The sequence below is a fragment of the Aquarana catesbeiana genome, linkage group LG10 (genome assembly GCF_042186555.1).
Source record: "Aquarana catesbeiana isolate 2022-GZ linkage group LG10, ASM4218655v1, whole genome shotgun sequence".
Taxonomy (NCBI): domain Eukaryota; kingdom Metazoa; phylum Chordata; class Amphibia; order Anura; family Ranidae; genus Aquarana; species Aquarana catesbeiana.
Window position 1 is genome coordinate 141,989,800 of NC_133333.1, and position 17,488 is coordinate 142,007,287.

The window sequence follows — 17,488 nt, forward strand, 5'->3', positions numbered from 1 at the left end:
GATGAGCTTCGTGTTCGAGTCGAACCCATGTTCGACTCAAACATCAACTGTTCAAACGTTCGTCGAATTTCGAACGATATGGGCCGTTCACGCCAAATTCGTGTGGCGCGTCACGGCCCATAATTCACTGCGGCATCGCAGTGCATTGCTGGCTGATGATTGGCCAAGCATGCACTATGACCCGCATGCTTGGCCAATCACAGCGCCATCGGCAGAGAGAGCTGTAATTGGCCAAAGCCAGGGTGGCTTTGGCCAATTATGGCTCAGGGGGTTTAGAACACGGCGGCCCTGTGTAGTGTGTTCTGGCATGCTTAGAGAGAGAGAGAGACAGTGTCATTTAATTTGAGTTAGCTAGATTAGGCAGGACAGTCAGTGAGTTAGCTGCACTTACAGTGTATTGTGTATATATATGCATCCCAGGTGTTGCATATATATATATATATATATATATATATATATATATATATATATATATATATATATACACTGTATTCAGTTTAGCTAGATCCATTCCTGTTATCTTCCTACTGACACGTAGGCTTGTCTTGTTACAGTATTTACAGCTACCTGAAGAAAATTGCTGGTGTTCTTTTGATCCTATTAGTACCACAGTCAGGCAGCTAGACTATTTACAGTTAGTGTAGTGCGTCCTCCTCACAGTGTTCAGTTAAAGCTACAAGTTAGTTTAGTGTGACCTCTACACAGTGTTCAGCTAAAACTACAAGTTAGTTTAGTGCACAGTGTTCAGCTAAAGCTACAAGTTAAGGTAGTGTGTCCTCCTCACAGTGTTCAACTAAATCTACAAGTTAGTTTAGTGTGACCTCTGCACAGTGTTCAGCTAAAGCTACAAGTTAGGGTAGTGCGTCCTCCTCACAGTGTTCAGCTAAAACTACAAGTTAGTGTAGTGCGACCTCTGCACAGTGTTCAGCTAAAGCTACAAGTTAGTGTAGCGCGTCCTCCTCACAGTGTTCAGCTAAAACTACAAGTTAGTGTAGTGAGACCTCTGCACAGTGTTCAGCTAAAACTACAAGTTAGTGTAGTGCGTCCTCCTCACAGTGTTCAGCTAAAGCTACAAGTTAGTTTAGTGTGACCTCTGCACAGTGTTCAGCTAAAGCTACAAGTTAGGGTAGTGCGTCCTCCTCACAGTGTTCAACTAAAGCTACAAGTTGGTGTAGTGTGTCCTCCTCACAGTGTTCAGCGAAAACTACAAGTTAGTGTAGGGCACCTATGCACAGTGTTCAGCTAAAGCTACAAGTTAGTTTAGTGCGTCCTCCTCACAGTATTCAGCTAAGACTACAAGTTAGTGTAGCTCGACCTCTGCACAGTGTTCAGCTAAGACTACAAGTTAGTGTAGAGCGTCCTCCTCACAGTGTTCAGCTAAAACTACAAGTTAGTGTAGTGTGACCTCTGCACAGTGTTCAGCTAAAGCTACAAGTTAGTGTAGTGCGCCCTCCTCACAGTGTTCAGCTAAAACTACAAGTTAGTGTAGTGCGACCTCTGCACAGTGTTCAGCTAAAGCTACAAGTTAGTGTAGTGCGTCCTCCTCACAGTGTTCAGCTAAAACTACAAGTTAGTGTAGTGAGACCTCTGCACAGTGTTCAGCTAAAGCTACAAGTTAGTGTAGTGCATCCTCCTCACAGTGTTCAGCTAAAGCTACAAGTTAGTTTAGTGTGACCTCTGCACAGTGTTCAGCTAAAGCTACAAGTTAGGGTAGTGCATCCTCCTCACAGTGTTCAGCTAAAGCTACAAGTTGGTGTAGTGTGTCCTCCTCACAGTGTTCAGCGAAAACTACAATTTAGTGTAGGGCGACCTCTGCACAGTGTTCAGCTAAAGCTACAAGCTAGTTTAGTGCGACCTCTGCACAGTGTTCAGCTAAAGCTACAAGTTAGTGTAGTGAGTCCTCCTCACAGTGTTCAGCTAAACCTACAAGTTATTTTTTTGCGAGCTCTGCACAGTGTTCAGCTAAAGCTACCTGTAGAAGGTTGGTGGTGTTTTCCTGATCCTATCACTACAGCAGGCAGCTAAATAAGCTACAAGTTATTTTTTGGCGAGCTCTGCACAGTGTTCACCTAAAGCTACCTGTAGAAGGTTGGTGGTGTTTTCCTGATCCTATCACTACCGCAGGCAGCTAAATAAGCTACAAGTTAGTGTAGTGCGAGCTCTGCACAGTGTTCACCTAAAGCTACCTGTAGAAGGTTGGTGGTGTTTTCCTGATCCTATCACTACCGCAGGCAGCTAAATAAGCTACAAGTTATTTTTTGGGGAGCTCTGCACAGTGTGCACCTAAAGCTACCTGTAGAAGGTTAGTGGTGTTTTCCTGATCCTATCACTACTGCAGGCAGCTAAATAAGCTACAAGTTAGTGTACTGCGAGCTCTGCACAGTGTTCACCTAAAGCTACCTGTAGAAGGTTGGTGGTGTTCTCATACTACAGAAAAAAGTTGACTCGCGCTTAAAACAAAAAAAAGGGGGGCTAACGTGTATAAGGCTGAAAAATCCCAGCCTGTTTGTGATGTTCTAAACATTCAAAATGTGTCAAAAATATGTGTATCAGGTTGGGAGATGAGTCCCACCTCCCCTTAAAAAATATGTGTAACCAATAGCAACTCAAATTGGTACATGAACCAAAGCAAAAACACTTAAAAAATTGCGAAATAAGTAGGCTGATTTAAGGAAAAATATAAAAAATGTATAAAAAAGAAGAAAGTCCATGTACAAAGACACCAAATGTGCTGTGATTAAACCAAAAAGTGTCCAATTGTATACAGTCCTAAATGTGTGGGTCCACCACCATGAATGAAGTGCCTGGCCGCTTACCGGAACCCCATGACCCCCCGTTACAGAGGGTCAAAATGGGTATTGAAATCCTGCTGCTTCCAACAGCCTGGGGACCCAAAAGGAGACTGGATTGGAACCTCTGGAGTTGGTGGTGCTGTAAAAGCTGTGTCACAGATGGATCTCCAGGGAAAAGGCAAAGCTCAGCCCTCAGTGGAATATAAACGTCATATAGGGGAAACAGAAGAAGGCTCCCATAGTGTAAAATCACTTATGTTTATTAAAAGAAAATAGTAAACACTCACATTAAAAAAGGCACTTGTCCACCGGCCGGATGTACACAGGCCGCCCGTCCTACTGGAGTACCAACGACAGAGGGAGGTGACGCGATGACACCGCTCAGCCCTACGCTGCGTTTCGCAAGAGATTGCGTCTTCCAGGGGCACTGGAAGCGCGAGTCAACTTTTTTCTCATTCGATTTTTGTGTGTTTGTGTCATACATAGGACTCTGCAGCATAGATGGTTAATATTTCTTTTTGTTGCGCAGTTAATTCGACATTTTTCTTGTTCTCATACTACAGGCAGGCAGTTGATTTTGCTAGCTGCAGTAACAGTACATATATATATATATATATATATATATATATATATATATATATATACACACACTGGGATATATATATCTCCCAGCTTAGTGCAGCTACAGGCCATTAGTATGTCTGGAAGGCCAACAAGGAGAGGCAGACAGTCACAAGCCAATAAAAGAGGGCAAGCAGGCTTTGTGTCTAGAGGCAACAGTGCTGGTCGTGGAGATGGTGCATCCTCACCAGCACGTGGCCATAGGACACGCTTGGCCTTTTTTTTCGGCAGCTGGCCGTGTTGAGCCACAACATGCGGAAGACTTGGTCGAGTGGATGACCAAGCCGTCCTCATCCTCCTTATCCTCTCTCACTCATGTCCAGGGTACTTTGTCTGGCAAAGCAGCGGCCTCTTCCCTCGGCTCAATGTTATCAGTGACTCCTTCCCTAGCCCCACCATGTCCTCCTGAGGAGTCCCTCGAACTGTTTGACCACACTGTTGGGTACATACTCCATGAGGATGCCCAGCGTTTAGAAGGCTCTGATGATGATACTGAGCTAGATGAAGGCAGTAACGTGAGCACGGACAGAGGGGGTGCCCAAGAAGGACAGCAATCTGGCAGTCATGCTCCCCCTGCTGCAGCATACTGTCAGGTTTGCTCCAGTGATGAGGAGGGAGGGGATGATGAGGTCACTGACTCAACGTGGGTGCCTGATAGGAGAAAGGAGGAGGAGGCACATCACCAATGAGGCAGGATGCCCTCCAGGGGCCAGCCTAAGGGCAGCACACTGACTGCATCACACCCCAAAGCTCCGCATGTGCAGGGCGCTGCAGTCTCTGCGCGTTATTCAAAAAGTTCTTTGGTGTGGGCCTTTTTTGAGACGGGTGCATCAGATCGCACCGCTGCTATTTGCAACATATGTCTCAAGCGTATCTCGCGTGGTCAAAACATCTCCCGCTTGGGCACCACATGCTTGACCAGACATATGTTGACCTGCCATGCAGTTCGTTGGCAAGCGTATCTAAAAGACCCACACCAAAGAACAAAGAGGAGCTCTCCTTGCTCCTCATCAGCTGAGATCTCCAAACCCACTATACCTTCATTCCTCTCTGAGACCAGCACTGAGAGGAATGAAGGTGTAGAATTAGGTGTGTCACAGCCAAGTACTTGTGGGCAAACTGCTTTCGGAACACCGATGTCAGATTGTATCAGGCAAATTTCCCTGCCCCAGCTGCTGCACCGCCGAAAGAAGTTCGCTCCCAGCCATCCACATGCCCAGCGGTTGAATGCTAGCTTGGCAAAATTGCTAGCACTTCAATTGCTGCCTTTTCAGTTGGTAGACTCTGCCCCCTTCCGTTAGTTTGTGCAATGTGCGGTTCCTCAGTGGCAGGTACCCAAACGCCACTTTTTCTCACGGAAGGCGATTCCGGCTCTCTACCGGCATGTGGAAGGCAATGTCCATGCCTCGCTGGACAGGGTGGTCAGTGGTAAGGTGCATATTACCGCTGACTCATGGTCCAGCAGGCATGGACAGGGACGTTACCTAAGTTTCACCGCACATTGGGTGACTCTGCTGGCAGCTGGGAAGGATGCAGGACAAGGTGCAATAGTGTTGGAGGTTGTTCCGCCACCACGCCTCCAAAATGCCACTACTAATGATTGTGACACACCTCTCTCCTCCACCCCCTCCTCTTCTTCTTCCTCCATGGCCTCTCCCTGTGATTTGTCCTCGGAACCAGCGGTGCTCCGTAGGCGTTCAAGGGGCTACGCAAGTACGCAGGCCAAAAGATGCCATGCGGTGCTTGAGCTGGTGTGCTTGGGGGACAGGAGCCACACTGGGGCAGAGGTTCTGTCAGCTCTGCAGGGGCAGGTTTAGAGGTGGTTGACGCCATGCCAACTTAAGGCAGGAATGGTGGTTTGCGACAATGGCACCAACCTCCTCTCTGCCCTCCGACAGGGACAAATGACCCATGCGCCCTGTTTGGCTCACATCCTTAACTTGGTGGTGCAGGGGTTCTTGGGCAGGTACCCGGGCTTACAGGATGTCCTGAGGCAGGCCAGAAAAGTCTGTGTGCATTTCTGCCGGTCATATAATGCCAGTGCTCGGCTGGCGGCCCTCCAAAAGGAGTTTAACCTGCCCAAGAACCGCCTAATCTGTGACATGCCCACCAGGTGGAACTCAACGTTGGCCATGCTGCAGCGGCTGCACACACAGCAGAGGGCCATCAATGAGTACCTGTGTGACTATGGCACCAGGACAGGGTCAGGGGAGCTTGTTTTTTTTTCCCCACGCCAGTGAGCCATGATCAGGGATGCATGCACTGTCCTGTCACCATTTGAGGAGGCCACAAGGATGGTGAGCAGTGACAGTACATGCATCAGTGACACTGTCCCCCTTGTCCACCTGTTGGAGCACACGCTGCGTGGAATAATGGACAGGGCACTTGAGGCAGAATAGAGGCAGGAAGAGGAGGACTTCCTTAGCTCTCAAGGCCCCCTTTATCCAGACAGTGTTCCTGCATGCCCACCGATCACACAGGAAGAGGACGAGGAGGAGGAGGAGGATTATGTCAGTATGGAGGTGGAGTCTGGCACTCAGCATCAGCAGCAGTCTTTAAGGGATCAGTCCCAAGAAACACATGGACTTGTATGTGGCTGGGAGGAGGTGGCTGCGGACCATGTCGTCCTTAGTGACCCAGAGGACTCCGGACCGAATGCCTCAGCAAACCTACGCTGCATGGCCTCCCTGATCCTGCAAAGCCTGCGTAAGGATCCTCGTATTCGTGGTATCAAGGAGAAGGACCAATACTGGCTGGCAACCCTCCTTGATCCACCTTACAAGGGTAAGGTTGCGGACCTTATCTTGCTGTTGCAGAGGGAGCAGAGGATGAAACATCTTCGGGAGGCCTTGCAGAAAGGTCAGTGCAACACGTTCCCAGAGACTGGGAGGTTACAAACTCCTTTTTCTGGACAACGTGTTGCTGAGGCTTCGGTCAGTCAAAGAAGGAGCGGTGGAGAAGGTGGCCGTCTGACCGATGCGTTCAGACAAAGTTTTAAGTCTGCAGCCCCAAGGTATGATCGGTTCCAGCAACCATCGCCAGCGTCTGTTTTACATGGTGCAGGAATACCTAGGGGCAAGATCTGACTTGGACACCTTTCCCACCGAAAATCCTCTGGGTTACTGGGTCTTGAGGATGGATCACTGGCCAGAGCTTGCACAGTATGCAATTGAGCTACTGGCCTGTCCTGCATCCAGCGTTCTTTCGGAACGCACATTCAGTGCTGCTGGAGGCTTTGTAACCGATCACAGGGTGCGTCTGTCCACCGACTCGGTCGATCGACTGACCTTCATAAAAATGAATCAGTCTTGGATCACCATCAGCTACCAAGCACCTGATGCTGATGTAACCGAATAATTTTTTTTGAAATCTCAGATCCCTTCAAAGACTGCCTATGCTGATGCTGAGTGACTATCCTAAATAATTATCCTCTTCCTCCTCAATGATCACGCTGATAGCTTGTAAGAACATTTTTGGTTTTGGGCGCCGCCACCAGTGCCTAAGGCCCAATTTTTCAGCCCCTGTTTAACAGGGGCGTGTAATTACAATTTTTGATGCAATACTTTGCAGCAGGGCTCGTTCCTGCGTTCCAACTAGAGTATCTGTGAGGGGTTGCAGTGTTGTGGCACCAGCACTAGTGCCTAAGGCCTAATTTTTCAGCCCCTGTTTAACAGGGGTGTGTAATTACAATTTTTGATGCAATACTTTGCAGCAGGGCTCGTACCTGCGTTCCAGCTAGAGTTTCTGTGAGGGGTTGCAGTGTTGTGGCACCAGCACCAGTGCCTAAGGCCCAATTTTTCAGGGGCATGTAATTACAATTTTTGATGCAATACTTTTGCAGCAGGGCTCGTTCCTGCGTTCCAACTAGAGTATCTGTGAGGGGTTGCAGTGTTGTGGCACCAGTGCCTAAGGCCCAATTTTTCAGCCCCTGTTCAACAAGGGCATGTAATTACAATTCTTGATCTAATATTTCACAGCAGGGCCCGTTTCTGCTCCACCAAGAGCGAGTGAGGACTTACAGTTTCTGCTCCACCAAGAGCGAGTGAGGACTTACAGTATTGTGGCACCAGCACCACCACCAAAGGCCCAATTTTTCTGCCGCTGTTCAACAGGGGCATGTAATTACAATTCTTGATCTAATATTTCACAGCAGGGTCAGTTTCTGCACCCACCAAGAGCGAGTGAGGACTTACAGTGTTGTGGCACCAGCACCACCACCAAAGGCCCAATTTTTCTGCCCCTGTTCAACAGGGGCATGTAATTACAATTCTTGATCTAATATTTCACAGCAGGGCCCTGTGAGGGTTTACAGTGTTGTGGCCACAACAACACCTAAGGCCCAAATTTCTGCTGAGTATATAGGGCAGGCCTCTACTTTCAAACATCCAACTTACAAACGACTCCTACTTGCAAACGGAAGGAGACAACAGGAAGTGAGATGAAATCTACCCCTAGGAAGGGAAATTCTCTCCTGTAAGAGTTAATATGGGAAAAAAATTTCTCCTTTCCACTGATGCTTTATCACCAAACCTTGTTTCACAAAAAAAAACAAATTTTCAAAAAACATTTGTCATTGGGACAAAAAGTGAGGTTCAATCTTCTGAAGAGGAGCACAGACAGCAAAACAAATGTCACAGGGGTGATGTTTTCCAAAAAGCTTAAAAAAGATTTTTTGGCTGGAGCCAAACACGTTAACAACAAACCTACAGTCCCTGTCTTGTTTGCACCGCCTGTATACTGCTGTTCAGAATATATAGGGCCTGGTGGCCCCACACCTTTCCTTTGTTTAATTTGGGTGCGGGGTTCCCCTTAATATCCATACAAGACCCAAAGGGCCTGGTAATGGACTGGGGGGTACCCATGCCGTTTGTCTCATTGATTTTCATCCATATTGCCAGGACCTGACATTACATTAAAGCCGCAAGCAGTTTTAAATGACTTTTTTTCCTTTAAAAAAGACATTTTGTGCAGGGACTGTTCTAAGCACGGGAAACACGCACCACTTTACAGGCATACTATAGACACCCCCCAGGTACGATATTTAAAGGACTATTTCACCTTTTTTTTTTTTTTTTTTTTTTTTTTTTTTTTTTTACTTTAAGCATCATTAAAATCACTGCTCCCGAAAAAACGTCCATTTTTACAACTTTTTTTTGCATTGATACATGTCCCCTGGGGCAGGACCCGTGTCCCCAAACCCTTTTTAGGACAATACCATGAAAATTAGCCTTTAAAATGAGCACTTTTGATTTTGAACGTTCGAGTCCCATAGACGTCAATGGGGTTCTAACGTTCGTGCAAATTTTCGGTCCGTTCGCAGGTTCTGGTGCGAACCGAACCGGGGGAGGGTGTTCAGCTCATCCCTAACCACCACACCATGCTGCACCCTCCCAAAAGTTGTTAAGTGCAAGAGGAATGGGCCAGTCATTGTCTTTATTGAGAAAAAGTGTACATTTTCATATCAAAATATCCTGGATTTAGTGGCTGCAAGATACTAAGACAGGCACATGTGGGCAAATGAGAGAGATTCATTTTCTTTACTGATGCATTTTACAGTGCCTTGAAAAAATATTCATACCCCTTGAAATTTTCCACATTTTGTCATGTTACAACCAAAAAACGTAAATGTATTTTATTTGGATTTTATGTGATAGACCAACACAAAGTGGCACATAATTGTGAAGTGGAAGGAAAATGACAAATGGTTTTCCAAATTTTTTACAACTAAATATGTGAAAAGTGTTGCGTGCATTTGTATTCAGTCCCCCCGAGTCAATACTTTGTAGAACCGCCTTTCACTGCAATTACAGCTGCAAGTCTTTTTGGGGATGTCTCTGCCAGCTTTGCACATCTAGAGAGTGACATTTTTGCCCATTCTTCTTTGTAAAATAGCTCAAGCTCTGTCAGACTGGATGGAGAGCATCTGTGAACAGCAATTTTGAAGTGTTGCCACAAATTCTCAATTTAGGTCTGGACTTTGACTGGGCATTCTAACACATGAATATGCTTTGATCTAAATCATTTAATTGTAGATCTGGCTGTATGTTTAGGGTCCTTGTCCTGCTGGAAAGGGAACCACTGCCCCAGTCTCAAGTCTTTTGCAGACTCTAAGACTATTAAGATTGCACTGTATTTGGCTCCATCCGTCTTTCCTTCAACTCTGACCAGCAAGCATCCCTACAACATGATGCTGCTACCACCATGTTTCATGGTGGGCATGGTGTGCTTAGGGGGATGTGCAATGTAAGTTTTCCTCCACGCATACCATTTTGCTTTTAGGCCAACAAGTGTAATTTTGGTCTCATCCGACCAGCGCACCTTCTTCCTCATGTTTGCTGTATCCCCCACATGGCTTCTCGCAAACTGCAAACTGCCTTTCTTATGGCTTTCTTTCAACTATGGCTTTCTTCTTGCCACTCATTTCCATAAAGGCGAGATTTGTGTAGGGAATGACTAATAGTTATCCTGTGGACAGATTCTCCCACATGAGCTGTGGATCTCTGCAGCTCTTCCAGAGTTACCATGGGCCTCTTGGCTGCTTCACTGATTAATGCTCTCTCTGCTGGCCTGTCAGTTTAGGTGGACGGCCATGTCTTTGCAAGTTTGCAGTTGTGCCATACTCTTTTCATTTTCGGATGATGGACTGAACAGTGCTCCGTAAGATGTTAAAATCTTGGGATATTTTTTAAAACCTAACCCACAAAATTATCCCTGACCCCTCTGGTATGTTCCTTGGCCTTCCTGATGCTGTTTGTTCACTAAGGTTCTCAGGGCTTCACAGAACAGCTGAATTTATACTGAGATTAAATTACACACATTAACAAGTAAAAGGTGCAATGCTCCGGTACCTCAATATGACTATGTATGGTCCATAATAGTCCAGAGGCAGGTCTCAGGGGAGAAATAGGTGAGTCTGTCAGGGCTACCACCAAGGAGACCAGAAGCAAGTTCCAGTGAAGCTAGGAGAAAAACAAGGAGAGGGGCACCTCTGAGTATATATCATAAACAATTTATTATAAAAACAATATCCACTCACATGGAAGAAGGTAAAGTTGAGTTTGGGTGCATCTCTGGGCTTGAGAGGTGGGACTGCAGGTCACAGAGAGTCTGCTTTTAGCTGGTAAAGTGCAGCACATCAGATCCCAGGGAGGATAAAGTGGAACTACAGGTCACAGCGAGTCCTCTTCTGGCTGGCAAGGTGCAGTACATCGGAGCCCAAGGAGGATAAGATGGGGTCACAAAAAGTCCGCTTGGCAAGGTGTAGATCCCATGGAAGGTAAGGGCAGTGAATTGCCAGAGCCTGTGAGAGGCAGCGCTGCAGCTTCACAGTTCCTGTCCGGTGACCGCAATGATGGAAAACGGCTGTGCGGTGAAGATCCAGAACGAGGCTTGGACTGCCTCGCTGTTTGCTGTCCAAGCCTCGTTCTGAATACATTTTACGTATTATTGGTTGTAACATGACAAAATGTGGAAAATTTCAAGGGGTGTGCATACTTTTTCAAGGCACTGTAAATGGAAAGATTATCTTACATTAGCATCAATGTACATATGGAGGACTTTACAAATGTTTTGTTGATGAGCTACAAAGAACTTTATCCAGATGTTTGAAAAATAATTGTTTGTTCAATCATTATGATTCAAACTTTAATTTTACAACCGTCAATTTCTAGGGAATGATTATGGTCATTATTGGGGCAAACAGTTGTCACTTCAAATATTTTGATAAAAGAAGCAATTCTTTGAGATATATGGTATAAAAGTGTTGCATCTTGTGAATTGGGCCTTCATAGCTGAGGACATATCTAACCATATACACATTATACAACTTCATACATGTCTGATTGCCTCTTTGGCTGCCAGAGCCACCATTGTAGAGGTACTCTACTGAGCACATTTGAAATTTTGGGTGACATTTGAAACATGCCAAGCTTGCTTCACTGTTAACCCTTGTACCTTAAGTCACAACCATGCCTTCTTTCCACCATAAAGTTACTGCAGTAACCTGTCCCACGCAACATATATGAGAGGGAAAAAATTAAACAGATATCAACAAAAAATGTATTTTTAATCTATAGACTAAGCTATAATTTATTCGGCTTTCGTCAACAAATCATGACTTTAGCCTAGGTTCACTTTGATGTGATTTGGCATGCAATATCGCCGGATGTTCTATTGAGAAATGCCATCCGTCGAAAAATGCCTCTGGTTGGTCTGCCCATGTGCAGTGCACAATGTCACTCCAGCTGATATGTTGAACAGCTGGCATGACGTCAACACTGTGCATGTGCAGATCATCGGAGGCAGTACCTAATGTTCTGCTAGGCACTGAGAGAGAATGAAATTGTCAGATTCTGCCTCACTGTTGCGGGGCGGGTTTTGGCTGTATGGAATCCCATGTTTTCTGTCTGATGCGCAGCGGCTTGAGTGTGTTAAACGGCGGGTTTTGGCTCTGTCTAAGGGCGGGTTAAAACAGACACAAAACCCGCTCTTCAACACACCCACAACCTGGCCTCAATAGCGAGGCAGAATCTGACAATTACATTCTCTCTCAGAGCTCAGCAGATCGTTGGATACTGCCTCCGATGAGCTGCGCATGCGCCATGTTGACGTCATGCCAACTGATCAACATATCAGCTGGAGTGACGATGCATACTGCGCATGTGCAGACCCATCGGAGGCATTTTTAGATGGAGGACATTTCTCAATAGAACACCGGCAATGGCACCGTCCTAATCAGTGCGACGCCGACAATGCGGCGCCTCACCAATTCCCAAAAGTAGTTCCTGTACTACGTTTGGCAACTTCGGGGTGCGATTTGTATAGACATCTGTGCATCAATCCGCACAGATGTTCCTGAAATCGCCCCTCGAAGTCGGACTGACATGCAGGTACGAAATTGTGTGAGTTCAGCTGAACCTAGGCTACATGTGTATTTCTCGGCAGCAGTCGCTAACAACTAAATAAACTATAATTCATCTTAAAAAAAAAAAAAAAAAAGCTTACTGACCCAATTAATGATATACTTCAAAGTGGTAGCCCACGGCAGTCAATGAGCAACACATTACAGTAAGTTTCTGCAGGAAGTGCTTTTGATCATTAGTGACCTAAATGATTGCCATGTAGTTAAAAATAATTTGTAGATCTTGATACTTTAATTAAAGTTAAAACTTGAGCATTTTTACTGTATTTCATTTGGAATTGGTAGCGTCTAGTCGTTAAATCAATGTGCACATAAAGTAGGCCATAATACTATTCTTATATGATTCCATGTTACACAGATATTGTGTTTTCCGCACTTAACTCTATTAACTTATCCACAAATTAACGATGTAAACAATAACATAAATTGTACTTATTTACAGCGTGATATAGAGACACAGAGTGATATTTGGGCTCCACCCTACCCTTAAATATAAACATTTAAATGCATTTGCAATTTCTTATAGTTGTGAAATAAAGTTGCACAGTTTTGATAAATCATGTGGCTAGTAATATCTCTAAGGTCACATGATTTTTGACTGGTGCAACACAAGACAAGGCTGATGTTGTATTTATTTTAAGTTATTTAGGTACACAATTGTGTAATGTCCCTGATACGTTTTTAATATACACTAATGCCCTGTACACACGGTCGGACATTGATTGGACATTCCGACAACAAAATCCATGGATTTTTTCTGACGGATGTTGGCTCAAACTTGTCTTGCATACACACGGTCACACAAAGTTGACGGAAAATCCGATCGTGCTAAACGCAGTGACGTAAAACACGTACGTCGGGACTATAAACGGGACAGTAGCCAATAGCTTTCGTCTCTTAATTTATTCTGAGCATGCGTGACACTTTGTGCGTCGGATTTGTGTATACACGATCGGAATTTCCGACAATGGATTTTGTTGTCGGAAAATTTTATAGCAAGCTCTCAAACTTTGTGTGTAGGAAATTCCGATGGAAAATGTGTGATGGAGCCCACACACGGTCAGAATTTCCAACAACAAGGTCCTATTACACATTTTCCGTCGGAAAATCTGACCGTGTGTACAGGGCATAACAGTTAACTTTTGAGGACAAGTTTTCGGGAGCCTACACCCTTCTTTCAGGTCCATTCAGTCACTTGGACCTAGAAGCTTGTCCTAAAAAAATAACTGTTAGTGCAAATAAAAACATGTATGACAGTACTTACGTGTGTTGTTGCAACTGTGCTAATATGGCTACAAAGTTATTTAGGAAAGGCTTATTAATTACAAACATTCCATGATACTTACTACATCAACAGCGTCATTAGACTGTAATCACATTTAAAAAAACTATTCAGATCAGCGGCGTGAAACTTTTTGTTTGATATTTCATCAGGGTATTTATGAGTTCAGAATAAAGTAGATCACAGTTAAACTTTTTTCTGATTTAAAAAATAAATAAAAAAAGTAGATCACAGCCATATTCAGGTTTTGTTTTGAAAAAGCAAAGTCAAGGAGATGTAGCTAGTCACTAACACAACCAATAATTTTTGATTAGTCTGATTGCTTTAAACTCAAAAAAGCTGAAAGTTGCTAGGGATGCATGTACATCACTAATCGTAGAAGTTAATTGACAAAACGTTTAAATGTTTATCCTTTATCCTTATGTAAAAACGTGCTTTGGCAATATACATTTTAATCTGGCCTATAATTCTGTAGAAAAGGCCTACAAAATTCTCAAATCCTGGTAAACTATCTAAGCCATCCCTATTTTCTATAAAAATAAGTATTCCAAAACTAACATTGCGTTCAAAATAACTTTGAAACATGACAAGCCCATTTGTGTTAGCAACTTACCAACATACAAATGTCACCAACAGATAATGCTGACATATATCTAAAGTTTTGAAAATTAACTGTACTGTTAACCCTTCAAACACTATAAAATTTATACACCCTTATTAAGCTTTGGATGCAATTATATATATATCTATATTTATTTTTATATTTATATCTAGTATCTATCATAGTGTCAGAAATGGAATATTTGAAGGGAAAAAAAGAAAAATAAAAAATAAAAAAAAGTGTTACATTGATAACATCTACAGGTTTTCTAAATTAATCCAAAATACATCCTTAAAACATATAAAAACTCTTCATTAGACATTATACATGACAAATAAACCAAAAAAGGTAAGCTGCATTTTCACAACCAATAGGTACAAGGTACAGAAGTCTACCGCTTAATTAATTCTATTTCATGGGCAATCACCTTTAACACAGTTACTTCCATGTGTATTGTGTTTTTGGCCTCAGGCATTTAGGATGTTACATGTTCCTGCTGGATGTGAAGCTGGACACTAATGCTAGAAATAAATCTTTTTTTTTTTCAATATAACTTAGAAACTAGCAAACCTTTCATTAGAGAACAAATGGAAGCTTAAAGCCTTTTTGTGATGAACCCTGCAGCTCTATGCATGCACTGTATGTATGAAGCATTCAGTTCTGAACTTTGCTATGCCCTAGAGCAAGTTGTGTTCAGTGCCAGCATTACAAGCACAACATAAAACAAAAGCACTATACCTCCAGGCAGCTCCGCGGGGCCACAGGTGGCTCGGTATTCATCCACATCTCCAATCCACAGTTTTTTGTAGCAGAATTTCCATAGCCCGAAATGGGCTGCCTCGCAGGTCATGCTGTTGTTCTGTTTATACGTGTTCACCTCCACCCAGAACTCTGTCCCGACGGCTAGCACACAAAGTGTCACCCCTACCAGGGACACAAAAAAGGCCAGCTTGATTTTGCCCTCTTGTGCATCAGTCAAACCTTTTCCACGCTGTCCTCTACCTCTTCCAGAGAAGCGCTGCTCCTCCTCTTGCATGAAAAAATTAGGCCACATCATATTATGGATAGTGAGGCTTCTTCCTTCAGCTACGAGAATTGATTTAAATAGCCCTTTTGCTTGACAGCCTCTTCTTCTTCTCTTCTCCGATCTTCCTTGTCTTTTTCTTCAGAATTTAGGTTGCTGAAAGGCAATCTGCTGTAAGTTTCACAGGCTAGAGAGAAACGCAGCAGGGACATCAGTGTGCTCTCCCCCTTTCTGCTTTCTCTCTCCCCCTCTTGCTGTTACACACAGACGCACACACATGGCCTGGAAATAATCTCTGCACCTGTTACATTCATCAGATCTCCCAGGCAGAGCTGTTATTTTAAGGTTCCCTTAAAGGCACTTGCTTTATGCACAGGCGACAGAGATCAGAATGAGGGTAAGACAAAATGAAGTTAACTTATCCCAGTTCAGTTTGTAATAATATATGCACCTGCCCTGGCTCTCGCTGTATCTTCTTCGTCGCCGTGCTGTGTGTTTGGATGCCAAGCCACGCAATCTATCATGGATTTTTATTATGCTCTGATGCTTTGATTTCAGCTTCCTTCCACACAGCCCATACTTAGCACAAATCCCAGAGCCACTTACGCATTGCTGTCACTCTTACTGTTACTTCTTCAGGGCTCAGTCAGGCCTAATTTAGTTCACGTTTCCATTCTGCTTTGGCCTGACTATTGATCTACATTCTTAGGCACGAACATCTAAGCGTTAGCGAGGAAGCGGCGATGTACGAAAACACCCAGCTTCCAAAGAAATGCAAGCAATATCTTGGCTCATTGCTTCCAAGATGTCTCTGGGCAAATTATTTATTGATTGAAAGGAAGGACATGCAGAATGCTTTATGAAGAACTGGAACAACACACTGTGTATGTTTTTTTTCCTCTTGCAGAAGAAATTCTGCAGGGAAAACCTGTGCCTGCAAGTAGAAAGAAATGGCTTTCAGTGTGTGTGGTTAGGAGCGTATGTACTCTGACAAACTGGCTAGGCAGCCCAGTAATGCGCTGTCAGAAACAAAACCGCCTCCAGCTCAACCCAGTCTGCTTACAGAGAGATGCAAAGCAGAATAATTGGAGATGTTTTCAAATCCTGCAGACTTATCTATAGCCTTCTTGCATAGATAGCCAAATGTATTGCTATGCTGATTCTATAACATGATTAATAATCAAAATAAACACCAGTTCTTGTTGAGGCCACACACCATGGTTACAATGGCAGATGTATTTGAAGGATGAAAAAAATGCTTCTTATTAGTAAGTGAATCTTGTTTATTACATTCCTCAGAAAAAAAAAAAAAACTACTCGTGCTGTCTTTTTGGATGTCTAATTATTCTGTTCCTTATATGAACAGTTCTACTATTCAAATAATAGGCATCACTTCTCAGAGCATCTGGAAGCACAAGTGTATTGTGTATAATGTATGTAATGTGTATTGTCCAGTGCAACCAATCACATCCACAGATCAATAATTTGCAGCATTGCAAGATAGGCATTAATTTCCATCAGGGACTGCCAGGAAAACAGAGTTCATGCCCATGCAAAAAGAACTGTACATACAGGCAGAACCGTCTACAAACCTGTGCACAGAATTGGGATCATGCGTGATCGTGCACATGAGCGTGCACGTTTAAATTGACTTTGGCACCCAGAGGCCTATATAAAGCACTGAAAGGCTCAAGGTCCTTGCTGAGTGAATGCTTCTGTATTTAACCCGATTTCTTCCAGACCTCACTTGATCTTGATCCCTCCATTACCGGACCTCTGACTTGCATGTTACTTGACGCATCCTGCTTAGCGCTTTGGTACAGCTTTCTGCCTGTGTGATACTGACCCTGGCTTAGCTCCCATTTATGTTCTTGTCTTCTGAATCTGCTCCTCTGATACCCAAGTGTTGCCAAGTTCTGCTCACTTGAACGCTTTGCTGCATGACCCAGATCTCCACCACCAGTTCATGTTTATCAACTCCTGCCTTATAGCATGATCCAGATCTTCAGCACAAGTTCATGTTTATCAACTCCTGCCTTACTGCATGATCCAGATCTCCAGCACAAATCCTTTTCTATGGCTCCAAACTTGCTGCATGATCCAGATCCCCTTCTGACCAGGACTTATCTCAGGGGCCAAAGCCGCTCCATCTCTTGTCATACCCTGTCACCAATCTTGTGGAAAGAACAGGACCGGAAGTGTAAGGGACAGTCCTCAACTTAGCTTAGCCTCTACCAGCCTCTACTAG

The 17,488-nt window shown here is 44.1% G+C and overlaps 1 protein-coding gene across 1 annotated transcript in view; it reads right to left on the reverse strand.

Annotated features, from left to right (window-relative positions):
- CACNG6 (calcium voltage-gated channel auxiliary subunit gamma 6) overlaps window positions 1–16,221 on the reverse strand; it is a 202,837-nt gene extending 186,616 nt beyond the window's left edge. The window contains exon 1 of the mRNA XM_073602733.1: window positions 14,955–16,221. Within this exon, the coding sequence (XP_073458834.1) occupies window positions 14,955–15,273 (319 nt within the window). The 5' untranslated portion in view covers window positions 15,274–16,221. The remainder of the gene's footprint in view (window positions 1–14,954) is intronic.
- Window positions 16,222–17,488: the final 1,267 nt, after the last annotated feature.